This window comes from Corvus moneduloides, chromosome Z, assembly GCF_009650955.1.
Source record: "Corvus moneduloides isolate bCorMon1 chromosome Z, bCorMon1.pri, whole genome shotgun sequence".
NCBI classification, from domain to species: domain Eukaryota; kingdom Metazoa; phylum Chordata; class Aves; order Passeriformes; family Corvidae; genus Corvus; species Corvus moneduloides.
The window spans coordinates 31,960,647-31,974,385 of NC_045511.1; the positions used below are offsets into that span (position 1 = coordinate 31,960,647).

The 13,739-nt window shown below is 41.4% G+C and overlaps 1 protein-coding gene across 7 annotated transcripts in view; it reads right to left on the bottom strand.

Annotated features, from left to right (window-relative positions):
- NRG1 (neuregulin 1) overlaps positions 1-13,739 on the bottom strand; it is a 434,810-nt gene that overhangs the window by 242,996 nt on the left and 178,075 nt on the right. For all 7 annotated transcript variants that reach the window (XM_032096873.1, XM_032096874.1, XM_032096872.1 and 4 more), the window contains one exon: positions 3,373-3,550. In XM_032096873.1, coding sequence (XP_031952764.1) covers positions 3,373-3,550 — 178 coding nt within the window. The remainder of the gene's footprint in view (positions 1-3,372; positions 3,551-13,739) is intronic.

The window sequence follows — 13,739 nt, forward strand, 5'->3', positions numbered from 1 at the left end:
CTTTCTGGGCTACAGGTGTCAGTGCCTCCCCACACTCACAGTAAAAAATGTCTTCCTAATACCTAACCTAAAACTACCCTTCTTCAGTTCAAGGAGATTCCCCTTGCCATGTCACTCCACACCCCTGTAAAAAGTCCTTCTCCAACCTTCTTGTAGCCCTCCCTTCAGGCACTGAAAGGTGCTGTAAGGTCTTCCCAAAGCCTTCTCCTCTCCAGGGTGAACAGTCCCCACTCTCTCAGCCTGTCTTCATAGAAGGGGTGCTCCAGCCCAATGATCAACCAAATGGCTCTTCTCTGGACTCATTCCAACATGTCCATATCTTTCTTGTGTTGGGGGCCCCAGAGATGGACAAAGTAGTCCAGGTGGGGCCATCACATGCTGGGGCTTGGCACCCTCTGAATCAACCACCCTGAAACCATCCCAGGGAGCTTAGAAGAGTGAAACTGTTTGATAGGCAAAGCAGTCTTTGGAAGGTTAAGCTTTGAGGAAGCCTGCATTGCCACAGGGGCTTCTGAACTCTTAAAACACTAAGAAAACAGCATCTGCTCCACTTTGGCAAATTTTTTGATCCAGTACTATTCACACTGGCCAATGTGCCCAGAACCACCAAGCTGATGTATTATCTTTTCATTGCCTACTTCAGGTATAAAGCTAAGGTCTTCATTTTTACTTTCTGAGGTAGACGCTTCATCATACTGCCAGGTATTTTGCAGTTTGTTAAAAACCTAAGACTATTTAGCTTTAGCTCTGGCTATGTAGCCAAACGAAAGAAATATTTATTTTTATTCCAACAATAAACAGGTTTTATTCTGCCATCCCACAATGAAGGGTGATTTCTTGCAAAATACTACGTGGTAGAAGTCAGTGGCCATTGGGCACTAGGTATAAACTTTGTGAGGTTTTGGTAAATGTTAGAAAATGTTATTTTCAAGTGTTTGGATTGAAGATGTCAATAAGGCTGTGGTACTCTGCATGCTAATGGTTCTTCAGAAACACAGCCTACTTTTTACGTAGCCATTTGAACTTTAAAACAAACATTAATCCCAGACAGCTTATCAGCTACTCTAACCTTCATACTTGATGTTTCTCACACTTGGTAACAGTAAAAAATTCACACTAAAATGCTTGTTGTAACAATACAGCAGCATGTGAACATGACAAACATTTATCAGTGGGCTATAATGAAAAAACGCACAGAATGTAAGTGGGGAAAAAACTCCTTGATCTGATACTCCTCTAATTTGCAATGGGATCTTTTTAATGTGGCTTTGCTTACTGAAAAGTGTATGTCTTTTTATGCATTCATTTACACTGCATTTTTCCCCACTCTTCTTTAGCTTTACAACTCGTGTCTGTCCCACTTTTCATCAAAATAAAATCCATTTTCTCTTAAGCTGTTCATTTCTACTCACTCCTGGATGTACACATGAATAGCAAAAGAAGAAATGGCAAAGCACTGACACATCCCCAAATTAAAATGTCAAAGTAGGAAGGCAGAGAAAATCCTTCAGATGTCAGCAGACATCCCTTGCCTTTCCCCCTTTTGTACTCTACATCTAGTGACTTTCATGTCTCTAACTGCAAGTGCTTCTCCATTCCACACTGACATTTCCAAAACACAGGAGAGAAATTCCAGCAATGAGTGGTATCATTGTGACTGGGGAAGCACAAATGTGTGAAATACAGGTCAAAGCCTGCGCCCTGTCCACTTACGGTGAGTGAAGATGACTTGGTTATTTCTATCTTCCACAAAAAGGCACAATTTTAGTCTTTTTCATTATGTATCTTTTGGAGAATTTTAAACACTTTTTGGCACATCAAGCTCAAAAATAATCTCACACACTCCACATGCATCAATATCAAATCAATAGCAATCAGTTTCCCTTCTGACAGCTCCTCAAACCTTTTTGGGGGCAAAAAACCCACAGAGAAGTGAACTGGCAAAAGGCAGTTCCTGATTCAATGCTGAACTGATAAAGTCCAGCTCCAGAAAGTGAAATCCTAGCCCCAGTGAGTTTGGTCAATCAGCATCAGCCAAAATGTAAGTGGAGAAAATACTGATTGCTGCTCACAGGCAGCACTGGGTTGCTGGGAAAGCTGAAGGCTAGGCTCTGATCTGAACATTTTCTTTACAGAATAGACTGAAAATACAACTCTGACGGAGACATATGGCTCTGCAAATGAGTCCAGACAATTTGCCAGGCTATCTGCCACCTGGAACAGCTCCATTTTGCAAATGCTGGAAGGAGACATCACAGGTTCCTTCTTGACATCTGTGTGACTGTGGCATGGGGGCTGTGGTGATGCTGCTCTGCCCCTCTCCATGTTTCACCTTGTGCCCCAGGCTGGGGTACAAGAAACTTCAAAGGAGGGCAGGATTTCTGAATTTTAACCTGAATAACTCTAAAAGGTCAAATGTCTATTTGACTATGGCTTGTTTTGTCTAGCAAGGTGAGCCCTGACACAAAGTATGGGGGCACTGAACACCTTGGAAAGAAAAATCTCTTGCAGAGTCCATTCCAAACCTTCTGTGTCTTGAATGAAGGGAAGGCATACCATAGTGCAGCAGAGAGCAGCCCTACCTACAGAGAGCAGAAGTGAGAGTTGAAGGACTGTGTTCAAATAGATTTTCGTAGCTGGTGACAATTAAAACTTTTTAACCTAGCCAACAAACTAGAGATCAAACAGTAAAAGCCTTCTTCTGTCTCAATGCAGCAAAAGCACTCTCCCCTGCAGAAACAAGGCACCAGTCCATCTTTTGGCACTGGTCATCAGTCACATGTAGGGGGCACTTTCCACCAGACAGGAGGATAGGATTTGCATGCTTTGCTATTCATCTGACATCTGCTACACCAGTGCCTTGTTCTGCAAGTGCAGGAATGCCTCTGGTAAAGGACTACTGCATGCTTGCATAAGACATTCAGAGCTAATGAGGACAGCATCCAGCCCTTCTTAAGGACTAAACTGCTTGAAAAGCAAATCTCTAAAATATTTCAAAATCTGCACTCCTTTGACGATTTTAAGTGTTCTTTGATTTTAGACAATAAACATAAGGTACCTCTGTTCTTGTTAGCAGTTTAAAAATGGCCTGTCTCCAAGGTTTACTGGTTAAAATCATAGCCTTTGGCTATCAGAAAACAGATATAAATTGAAAAGGGAAAATTAATTATGAAATCTTTATACCACACTCACACTTCATTCATACTTTAAGGAAAAAAAACACTGGTGTCTGTTTCCTTAAATTTTCTTCCTCTGTGACTCACAGCTTTCAGCTTTGTGTTACTCCAGTTAACAACTTCAATGCTTGTGTTCTGGTGAACATCACTTCCCAGCCCTCCAAGCCCCACTTGAGAGATATTACTTCGTACTTACTTTTGTTTTTTTGGGATCTTGATATTTTCCGGTCTGTTTTTTTTGGTTATTTCCTTCCCATTCTTTAACCATTTGAATCTGAGCGCAGGATACTCTGAAGTGGTTTCACACCTTAGCACTAGCTTCTGACCCACAGCAGCCTCTTGGTTTTTCATTTCCTTCAATTTGAGGGGCACCGCTAAAGAAATAAAAGAGTGTGCTGGTGATTAGGCCATCCTCAAAAGGGAAAACATCGCTTACTCAAGTTGAGCTAGGCAAGTCATGGAGAGCGAAACCTCAACCAGACTAACAATGCTTCTGCAAAACCCCATGAAAAACAAGGATGTGTACTGTCCTTAAAGCATAAGGGCACATTTAATGACAGCCTACTTTGACCCTTTGGAGCTCTCCTACGACAGTCTTACAACTTGCAAGCCGCAGCGAGAACCAAAGTGCTGCTTCTGAATACAGCATGGAGCACTAACAACATTATTTGATTGTGTGCACCTAGGGACAAGACAGCACACCGTGGCAGGCACCTCTGGTTGGTAACACAGAAAGGCAAAGGGAGGGTATCTTGCTGCTTTACTAATTTCAATTGCTATGAGTCACGGGCTACCCAAAGGCTCCAGGTGCAACTGATCTGACACAGAGTTAAAAGCATAAATATAAGCTCTACAGCCTCCCTCGTCTCAGGGAAAGGCTTTTGCTACAGCCAAACATTATAACCCACATTATACACCTACCTCAAACCTCAGCTTGGCCATATCCTTTCCCTGAGGCAAAAGACAACAGGCTTGGAAGCCCATCAACAGAATCAATATCAATTAAGGGTATTTTGGACCCAGAAGGGGACACTGCATTGAAAAGGCTCAGCCAACACACTTAGGGTTCCAGCTGATGCATCTCAATTTCTACTGTGTTGTAGCAATAACGTTTCTTGTATGTGTAAACCTCAAACCATTTCAGGCTTTCTAAGTTATAGACCTCTAATATTACACGAGTCCTGGTCTTTGAGCACAGGCTTCACAGGAAGATGCAGTCCCTTTGTGAGATGCTACCCTTCATTTGACCCCATGTGCTAGCTGTAAACCAGCCACTTCTGTGCTCCAGTGTATAGGCAAAACACCTATACTTGACCTTGCTTCCCCTGAGGCTTAAGATAACACCTTTACCACACAAACAGGGAGGGCTAATATGGGGTACTGCAGCTGGTCTGCTGATGGGTGATAGCCTGTAAGTCCATCCTCGCTCAGCTGCGCCCTGCCTGAATCTCCAGGGAGTCACTATTGCTGTGCAGTACCTCCAGCTGCAGGGCATTTTGTTTCTTGAACAGTTGTAATATTGTCCAAGGACACAAATGGCCATCCTGGTCAAATGATTCTCTGTAAGATGCAGACCAGGAGCACCCAAAGAGACACCAAAAGGTCTCCAACAGAGTCCTGTGCAAGAAAATGTCCTAACAAACTGGACACTCTTGATTATGTTTTGGTATATGCTCCTCGTGCGTTTGTGGGGACTTGCTGATCAGTTGCCCTTAATTATGATTCCAATAAGACAAAAAACAAGCAGCACCATCACAGTCATAATTATGAGAAGCCTGAATAAAGAACAAATATGCGCATGCCCAGTAAGTGTGTGACTGTTGAAGGCAGCAGCATGGCCTGTCCCACACGTAAGGCAGCCTTCCTCACCCCAGGAAAGCCCAGGGAAACACTTAATTCCCTGGAAATTGAGCCCTGAGTGGCATAAACAGTGGTAGTTGGGAAAATGTGGTCTGCAGTGAGTGACCAAATGAAGTGATGCTGCGACACCAGCAGAAGACAGAAGAGGGACAGAGTAGTCTTCCATAATTAAAAAGTATCTGATTAAGAAGAAAGTGACAACCTTTTCTGTGTTCCTCGGCTGGCGTGGACAACAAGTTTGTGAAAGGAAGCGTTCTAGACATCAGCAAAATGTCTGAGAGGAAGACTTCTCTGGGAATGGCATCCATGGATGTTGTACATGTGGGGTACATGCACAGCTGTCAGGGTGGCATTGTGATGGATCAGGTAAAGGCCCAGCATTTCATGACCAGAAAATCTTTTCATATGTTGGTTTCCATTTTCTCCCACTCCCCCGGATAATTTTGGAAATTTCAGTGTGTTCTCAAAATGCTATGAAAACAATTTTTGATTTTGGAAAAACAAGTGCCCACACACCATCCTGAAACCAATATGTTTAAATACATACACTTTTATAAGTGTGTGTTTGTATATATATATATATATTCATTTATATAAGAACACACATAAGTATTGTCTGAATATAAATATTATATTTTTAAAAATAATAATATTTAAAAATTCCAACAAAAATAATTAGCATTAAGTAAGAGCCTTACTACTGAGGCTTGTGCTGACCATTTCATTCTGTCATTAAAGAGTTAAGGTTATAGTCTTTTGTCACTATGTAAGAAAATGAGCTGCAGAGGTTTGAAATACAAAGGCAGTATTTCTTATTTTACCATATTTCACTTGTTATAGTCCTAGTCCATATCTTGCATAAATTAAAAGCATAACCACAATTGCAAGGATGAAAATTTTTGTGCTAAAGACTTCAACTAGTTATTGGTTGTTCTTTCAACATAGCAATGTGAAACTGGGAATAAAAGAGAGATGCCATTTTGTTCCTGATTTTTATTTTAATTCAGTATTATCTGCTCAAAATGACTTGCAGATTTTTTCCTCCATCAGAGCTGTCAGTGAAAAAAAGAAAAGTGTTAAATTAATATGCTCAACTCTTGCCATAATTCAGGAGTTACCGGGAAACATAAAAGAGGATTTAATCAATGGCAGTGACCCTCACTAATTCACAGTAACTCGCTGTCCAAGCATGCAGGCTCTCCAGGGAACACAGTAAAAGCTGTTCACAGACATGACAGAAAGGAGATTGTTTCTTTGGGTTTTTTTTATTCTTTTCATTTACACTATGTTTCTTTCCTTTCAGTCGCAGTTTCGCAAAAGTTAATCAGACCTGCCAGGCATATGAGAAAGCTTGTGCTGATAAAACTACAGCATTGTGCACTTGGATCAAGATCAGCTACAGCTTCCACTGTTGCAAGAGGTAACTGACTTTCATCACAGTCTGTGCCAATTCTACAGTGCTGGTAAGACAGGACCTTGTCTGCAGGGTAAAAATGCTTTTAGAAGAGACAAAAATGGTTATAATGATAACTAGACACGGCTCCCCCTGACGCTGCCCTCCCCTTGCCTCTTTACCCCTTCCCCCTTTGTCCTCACAGCATCTCCTGCCAGCTTGGCTCCTTTCCACTTCTCCTTGCGGTGCCTGTCACGCAGGACCACTCCTGCCGCTGGCGAGGCTTCTGCCCACTGTCTGAGGCAGGCAGGAACGAGGCAGGAAGGGCAAGGAAAACATTTTCTGCATTTCCTACATGTAGATGGAGGTTGAAATGCCATCAGGGACACAAGCATTTGGTCAAAATGAAAATGGAAGGGAGCCTCACAGCATTTCCTACAGGTCACTTTTTGGGCAGTGCTGTTATGAGCAGCTCTGGTATGGCAGCAGCAGGGCCCTTACACATGCCATCCATCACAGAATGACAAGGGCCAGGGAGCAAAGAAAACAGACAAATCCTGAAGAGAAAAAGCATAAACTGAGTGTGGAACTACCCTGAAAGAGGAGCTGCTTGAATGAAAGATGTGGTGGGGCATCTACTTTATCTGTATTCCTTGTGCCAAAATGCGGTAGGGCCTCATATTTAAGAGTCAATTAGACACACAGAAAGGCACCCAGGCTTTTCACACTACCCAGTCAGGATGTCTCTCTGTGACCCATGGTCCTCCCCTGCTTTGACAGACTTTCTAAGAAAGCAACAAGGGTGGTAACAGTGAGACAACACAAAGCAGTGGACCCGTAGTGTCAGCAAAAGCCCCACATGGTTGGAAGGGTTTAACAGGCAAAAGCAAGCAAGATGTTAGATCTTTCCTTATTAAGATGGCTTGAATAGCTGTCATTTTGTTAGCAATTTTTTTCAGAAACTTATGTCTGCTGGCCGGCACAATATCATTGCAGATAAGGAACACGCATTTCCATATTCTCTCTGCAAAAGACTCACTGATAATGTATGACTGCAGATAACTTCTTCTCCCCGGACTTGTGAGTTTGGCAAAGAACATCAATCTCCTCACTTTCAGTATTTGATTGTATAGTTAATCTGCATGGAAGCTCAACACATTGAATAAATTAAACAGGAAACCTGCAAAATATTATCACACAACCACACTCAGCTGAAATTCCATGAGTGGTTGTTTTTATTTCCTTGTCTCTTCTTTCCCTAGGAAGGTGCAAAGCCTTTTGAGAGCCTGAGCACAGGAATGTATTAGGCATGCTTACCAGTAGGCACATGTGCAGAGTTTGCTGCACAAAATTGTGACCAACAGCTTGGTGAGGGGTAATAGAAGCCACCAGAATAACGCCCATTGCCTTGGCCTCAGACTTACTGCCTTTTTTTTTTTTTTTTTGCATAATGCTCAAGGCAGGGAAGTAATGCAGGACAAATTATATTATTTCCAAAAGCCTTCTCCCCTTGCATATGAGATTATAATCAAGGTCAGGCTTATCATCAGCAGACCAGGTCTTCTGAATATATAAGCTACACTTTAAAATGTATACTGCTCCAACTTAGACAAAAAGCCTCCCCTCGAAGCCCCCAAAACCCTAACCAAACAAATAAAACAAAACCCCAAGCCAAACAACAACAAAAATCCACAAACAAACAAATAAAACCCACAAAAATTTGCATTGCATCTCTTGGTTTTAATCTTCCTATTATTCTCTCAGGCAACATTTGAATTTTGAACACTTTTCAAAATCTGCCTACTTCCTGCAAGCATGCTGAGTCTCTGTGCAGATTACCTATATGATAAAACACTGTGGGTAATGATAGGAGATAATCCCAAACAACCAGCTCTCCAAAATACCACAATAACTGAACACAAGCTGAAGGACTGAAAAACCAAACAAATAATTTAGTTACTTAATGGGAATTTATGAATTCTTTTGGAAATACTGCCAGATACATTTCAGCTCTGGGTCTTGATACTTGAATACTTGTGTCTGTTGCTGAAGAGCAAAAGGAAAATGCAAACCTGACATTTGTCTTGAAGTACACATAAAACCAAGATCCACAGAATATCACCCATTCTAGTAATGTTAAAATGAAAATTTTACAAAAATTTTAGGTATTGCAAAGGCCAAAAGAAAGGGGAGCGACAAAGCAATGGCTAGCAACATGGTCAGGAGCCAAGAAATAGAGCAATAGAGAGATACAGCACTACAGCCATGCTCTTTAAACACTGGAACAGCATGGAACCAGCAAATGCCTCTATAAATCAGAGTAACTACTCCCAAAAGCCAGTACAAATCCAACCGCTACTCTGATAACCTGACAGGTTTAGGTATGATGGTACTGAAGTCTCACTTGGTCCTTTCAAAGTAATGCAGCACCAACAAACCCATAGATCTGTACCTAAAATATTTGTTTATTTGGTGTGAGATGCTTTCAAGTGCATGCTATGTCATGCCAGTGTTCCTGGATATTTACTCCTAGCCAAGAAACTGCTCTGTGAGCTTGCATTAATCTTCTCTTTGTTCTCTCTGTCAGAAGCCCAGTAAACCCCTCCAATGAGAGTACCACGGGCCAATTCATAATTTGATCTTGGGAAGGCAGGATTTTCAACAGGACACTGAAAATGGGCATATGGAAGAAGTACTATGCACGCGGAGAAGGTCTCATTCCTGTTCCTCCCTGCCCCACCTCCACTCGACAAGCAAAAAGCATCTCCAGTGGAGTGAAAAAGGATGGTAGTGACAAAACAGCATGTCTAGAAGTATCGTGTCCAGGAGCAAAAGCCTGAGAGCACCCATTTATTCAGTGTAACATGATAGTGACAGGCTGTTCATTCTCCTGCAGACACTCAAGATATCAGTTTCTGAATTTAGGCCTCCTCAGAGACAGGGAACTGTGTTCCAAGCAAAATGTAGGTTTTGCAAGAGAAGCTGGGTGTGAGTGAGTGTCTAACCTAAAGATTATGATTTAAAGGTCAACACTTAATTTATTTACTGATGATCGTGTCTGCAGGAACACACTGCCTGATTACATTAAATACTCTCTCCTCTGATTCTCAGTGCTTCAGCTGACTCCAACTGGCTGCATCCCTGTTAAGCTTTGATCATCCTGTTAGACACTGTCAATATAAAAACCTGATCACACAGACTGAAAATGTGGGACAGTGTAATATCCACAATATGACATCCAACAAGTGATTCAGGGCAAACAGCTCGTAAAGTTGATGGAAGAATCTGCAGGTCCATATTTTACATACGCGAGTGTATCAAAGTGAACTCCAGAATCTTTACTTGAACACTACACTAATATTACAGTAACTCAAAGCACAGAAATGCTGTGCAGGATAAATCCCATGGACTTCAAGGGGACTTGCAAGTACTCAGTAATTAAAATTTTTTTTTCACAAAAAATTTTGATTTAGGAGCTGAATTTCAGGATTGCAGCTTAAAGGAAGTTTGACTCAAGTTGTATGACTTGAAGTCAGATGATAGAAGGAAGTGCATTTTGCCACATCATACATACATCTCTTTCTTTGCTCTCCAGTGTAAGAATGTCAACCACTAATTTCTAATTTTGCTTGAAAAAAAGCCATTCAGTAAGTCACGAAACAGAGGGCAGTGCAGCTGATAGAACCACGTAAAAGCAAAGGCTGGAACTACACTGCTAACTTGTCTGGGTCTCAGTCTTCACTTTATGGCCAGAGTTGTAAGGTTCAGCAGATCACTGGACTGAGAAGCATGGAAAACTTAAACTTTAGGTTTCAGCTGTGATACTTGTGTAGCCACATTGGTGTGCCCTAAGATCATGTTGTGAAGAAAAAACCCAAATGAATGGTAAAAATCCAGAGGTTATTTCTCTGCATTAGTGACAAAAATCCAGTTCTTTGGAAACTCCCTTTTTTCCTCCCTCTTTTTGGTAGAATTTGCTTTTTTAAACAGCTTCCTTAGAGCTTAAGACTTTCAATCCCGGGGCCTGAAAGTGCTGCAGCCATCTCCTCCTCTCCCTCTCAAATTTCGTATTCTCTGGCCCCCTCTTCTTCTGCCATCATCTGAAAACACAGAGATTCCTGTGTGTCAAATCCTGTAAGCTTTTCAGACCCTGTGAACTATATTATATTTTGAAACTCTTGTTTTCATCTCCTCTGGCCTCCAGTTGCTTCTCCACCCTTTCAGCGTTTCTCCACCATGCTCTTTCTCTTCACACTGTTCCAGCAAAGCTGGGATTCTCACATGCAAAGGACATGAGTCACTGCTTTGTTCTGATCCCCATCATAGAGGCCCATTTTTGCTCCTGGTTTACACAGTTTTCTTGGCTTTGTAGCATTTTCTGATTCTGCAGTAGTTCCTCTTCACAGACAAAGTGTACCATGCTGCAGCCAATAAATTGTCCAATGCAGATCTATCCATAGCAGGCTTTCACATGTCTAAAAATCTTCCTCCTCCTCCTGAGGCTATGAAAGTCTTAAGGGAAAGAATAACAATACACATCCAGCAACACTGCCAGCACGCTTTTACGTCCCTGGTTAGAGGTATTCCTAATTAAGTATAGCATATTGTCCCTACTCCTCCAGTGAGATCTCAGTCATATATGTATAGGAGAAAAAACCTGCATCAAGCAGAATTTAAAAAACATCAGACAATTTTATAGGCACAGGATTAACATAAACTTTCCCAGTATTATTTTCCATTTTGAACAAGAAAACCAGAAGGACCTCCTGTCCACAAGGATATCTTATTACAAAATGATAAAACACAGAGAGTAGAGAGTGTCATGACAGGTGAAATACAGTGGAAATGGTGGTCAGAAGGCAATTCCCCAAATGTGGAATGAAGGTTACCTTAATAGGTCACCACTAATCACCTCCCCTTGCATGGGTTCACAGAGCTAGAGTCACTGCCACCACCAATAAGGACACATGAGTAATCTGATCTTGGGGATATAACCACTGGAAAGAATAATTAGCATACAGGAAGAACCAAAATGGAATTCCCCAAAACGATTGCCTCCTCAAAGACTCAAACAATCTCCCTCTCACAAAGTTCACACAGAGGCCAGCACTCTTCACAAATTAGATGAGAAAATGTCTGGATATCCCAAGGCACAACTGGAAGTTTAGGAGGTTCATTTGTCTTCTACTGTTCCTCCCTGCAAAGAACCACTCACCCATGTTGAAATTTTGGGGTGGGAATGTGGAAAACCAAAGCTGAAACCTGTCTGCTGGCTTGCTTGACATGAACAGAAAGAAAATCAAATCGCAGAAATGAATTTGGGAAAAACAAGATTAATTGGAGCCTTAAAATGAAGAAGTTGCTGTTGCATTATTGGGTGCATAAAATATTTACAGCAGTGTGAAGAATTTTGAAACTTTCAAGACACTGATTTGCTAATGCACAAATCAAACTTAACACTGTGGGTATGGTTCCTCATTCGCCACTTTCCTTCCCCTCCTCTCATTTAAATTCCTTGTGGTCAGCTCTCCTAGCAATACTCCCTTTCTAGGATTTGTGTGGGTGTTCAGCATAGGCTGTGGAAAGATGTAGGCCTACAAAAACATCTGTGTACTAAAAGACTGCACAGAAAAAACCTCTGGAAAGCAAGGGTAGTTCTTCCACTGCAGCCTCAAATGTTTTCTTAATAATTTTCTTCTGGTGTTGATCACAGAGCAGAGCATGTGCCAGGCCCATCCCAGCTATATAACACCTGAAAATTCAATGTCCCCTGCCTCTGCCTGCCTGCCTTAAACTCCACCAGATAGAAAAGGAATGGAGGTATTGCTGGTGCCTCCATTCCTACGTCGTTTTGAAATATGACTGCTTTTGTACCTGCACGCTAAAGGAAAAATCACAAGGTCTGATAATTCCTGAAGTGACACACCCACAGCAAAAGGATGTGCTCTTCCCCAGGGGCACAGCACAACTAGTCCAGGTCACTTCAGGTGACAAAAGAAGTGGTCATAACTCGGAAGAGTCTGCTGGAAAAACAAAAAACCTTTTTTATTTATTTTTTTTTTAACAGAAGGAGAGTGCAAACACTTTAGCCAATGAGACAGAAAACCATTTGCCTCATTTCAGGAACTAGGGAACTGGATACACCCAGGCACTGCACAAAAATCATGAGCTCAAACCCAGCTCAGCGAAAATTTAAACATTGCATCTAACATTATGGAGTTGCACAGTGTGCAGAGAGATCTCATAATGTAGCCTTCAATATAATTTACTTCCAACATACTTGAACTCCATATTTATAGTCTGCAGCTATGGCAAAACAGAAATGGAAACTGCAGTGAAAAGGAAGCATTTATGTCACAACTGTTGAAAATGTACATCCTATCTTCAAATGAAAACTTGAACAAAATTCTTACAAATACTGCTAAATACTTGCAATTGGGAACAGCTTGCAAAAATATATAATTGGAAGTATCTCCATTGGCTAAATTATTATGCAAGATTAGACATCCTTTTAAAGGTCAACCTCCAAAAAATCCATAACCACATGGTAAGTAAAGCATGCAGAAACATGCCATGGTGCAGCAATCACTGGAGGAGGGACAAGGCAAATTATGCACCTCTGAAATGGTTTTTGGACTTAAGACAAAAGTTTAAAAATTATGCAGGGAAAATGACATGGCTCTTAAAAGTATATTCCAGATCAACAGTAGGTGCTGTAATTGCATACCAGGAAATGGGTGTGAATGGTAAGAATGATCCATACAGGAGTGGAATCGTCACACAAATACAGAAAAACTGTGACACAGATCTCCAGGCCATCAAGTCCAGCCTGGAGCTTCTGGTCTACAACAAGGTAGCCCACACTGCCAGGTCAATCGTCTGTCAAGACCTCTCAATGGCCTTAAAATCCCTGAGTACATGAAAAAGACTAAAACATGCATCAAACAGTAATTATTTAACACTCTAACCCTTGTGATTGTGGCCACCGGTAGCTACTGTAAAGGAGGAATTACAGCTTTTATTGTAGAAGAGAAACATTCCTTAGGTAGAAGCCACAGGTGAACCTTGTGGAGCAGCTCAAATATATGAAGGGCAGTAAGCAATGTGTACTGAGCCTTATTCCCCAATCTAGAGTCTCCATTAGCAGAACAGCATTTATATGGTAAATTTTAGTTAAAAAGGAGTTGGAGAATAAATTCCTACTGCCGGCAAAAAGAATACAGACATGGTAAATCAAGTAAAACTCCCTTCCCCCACTACTTTTTTAAACTCACAACTGGTTTTTGTGTGTCACAGTTTTGGATAAAATC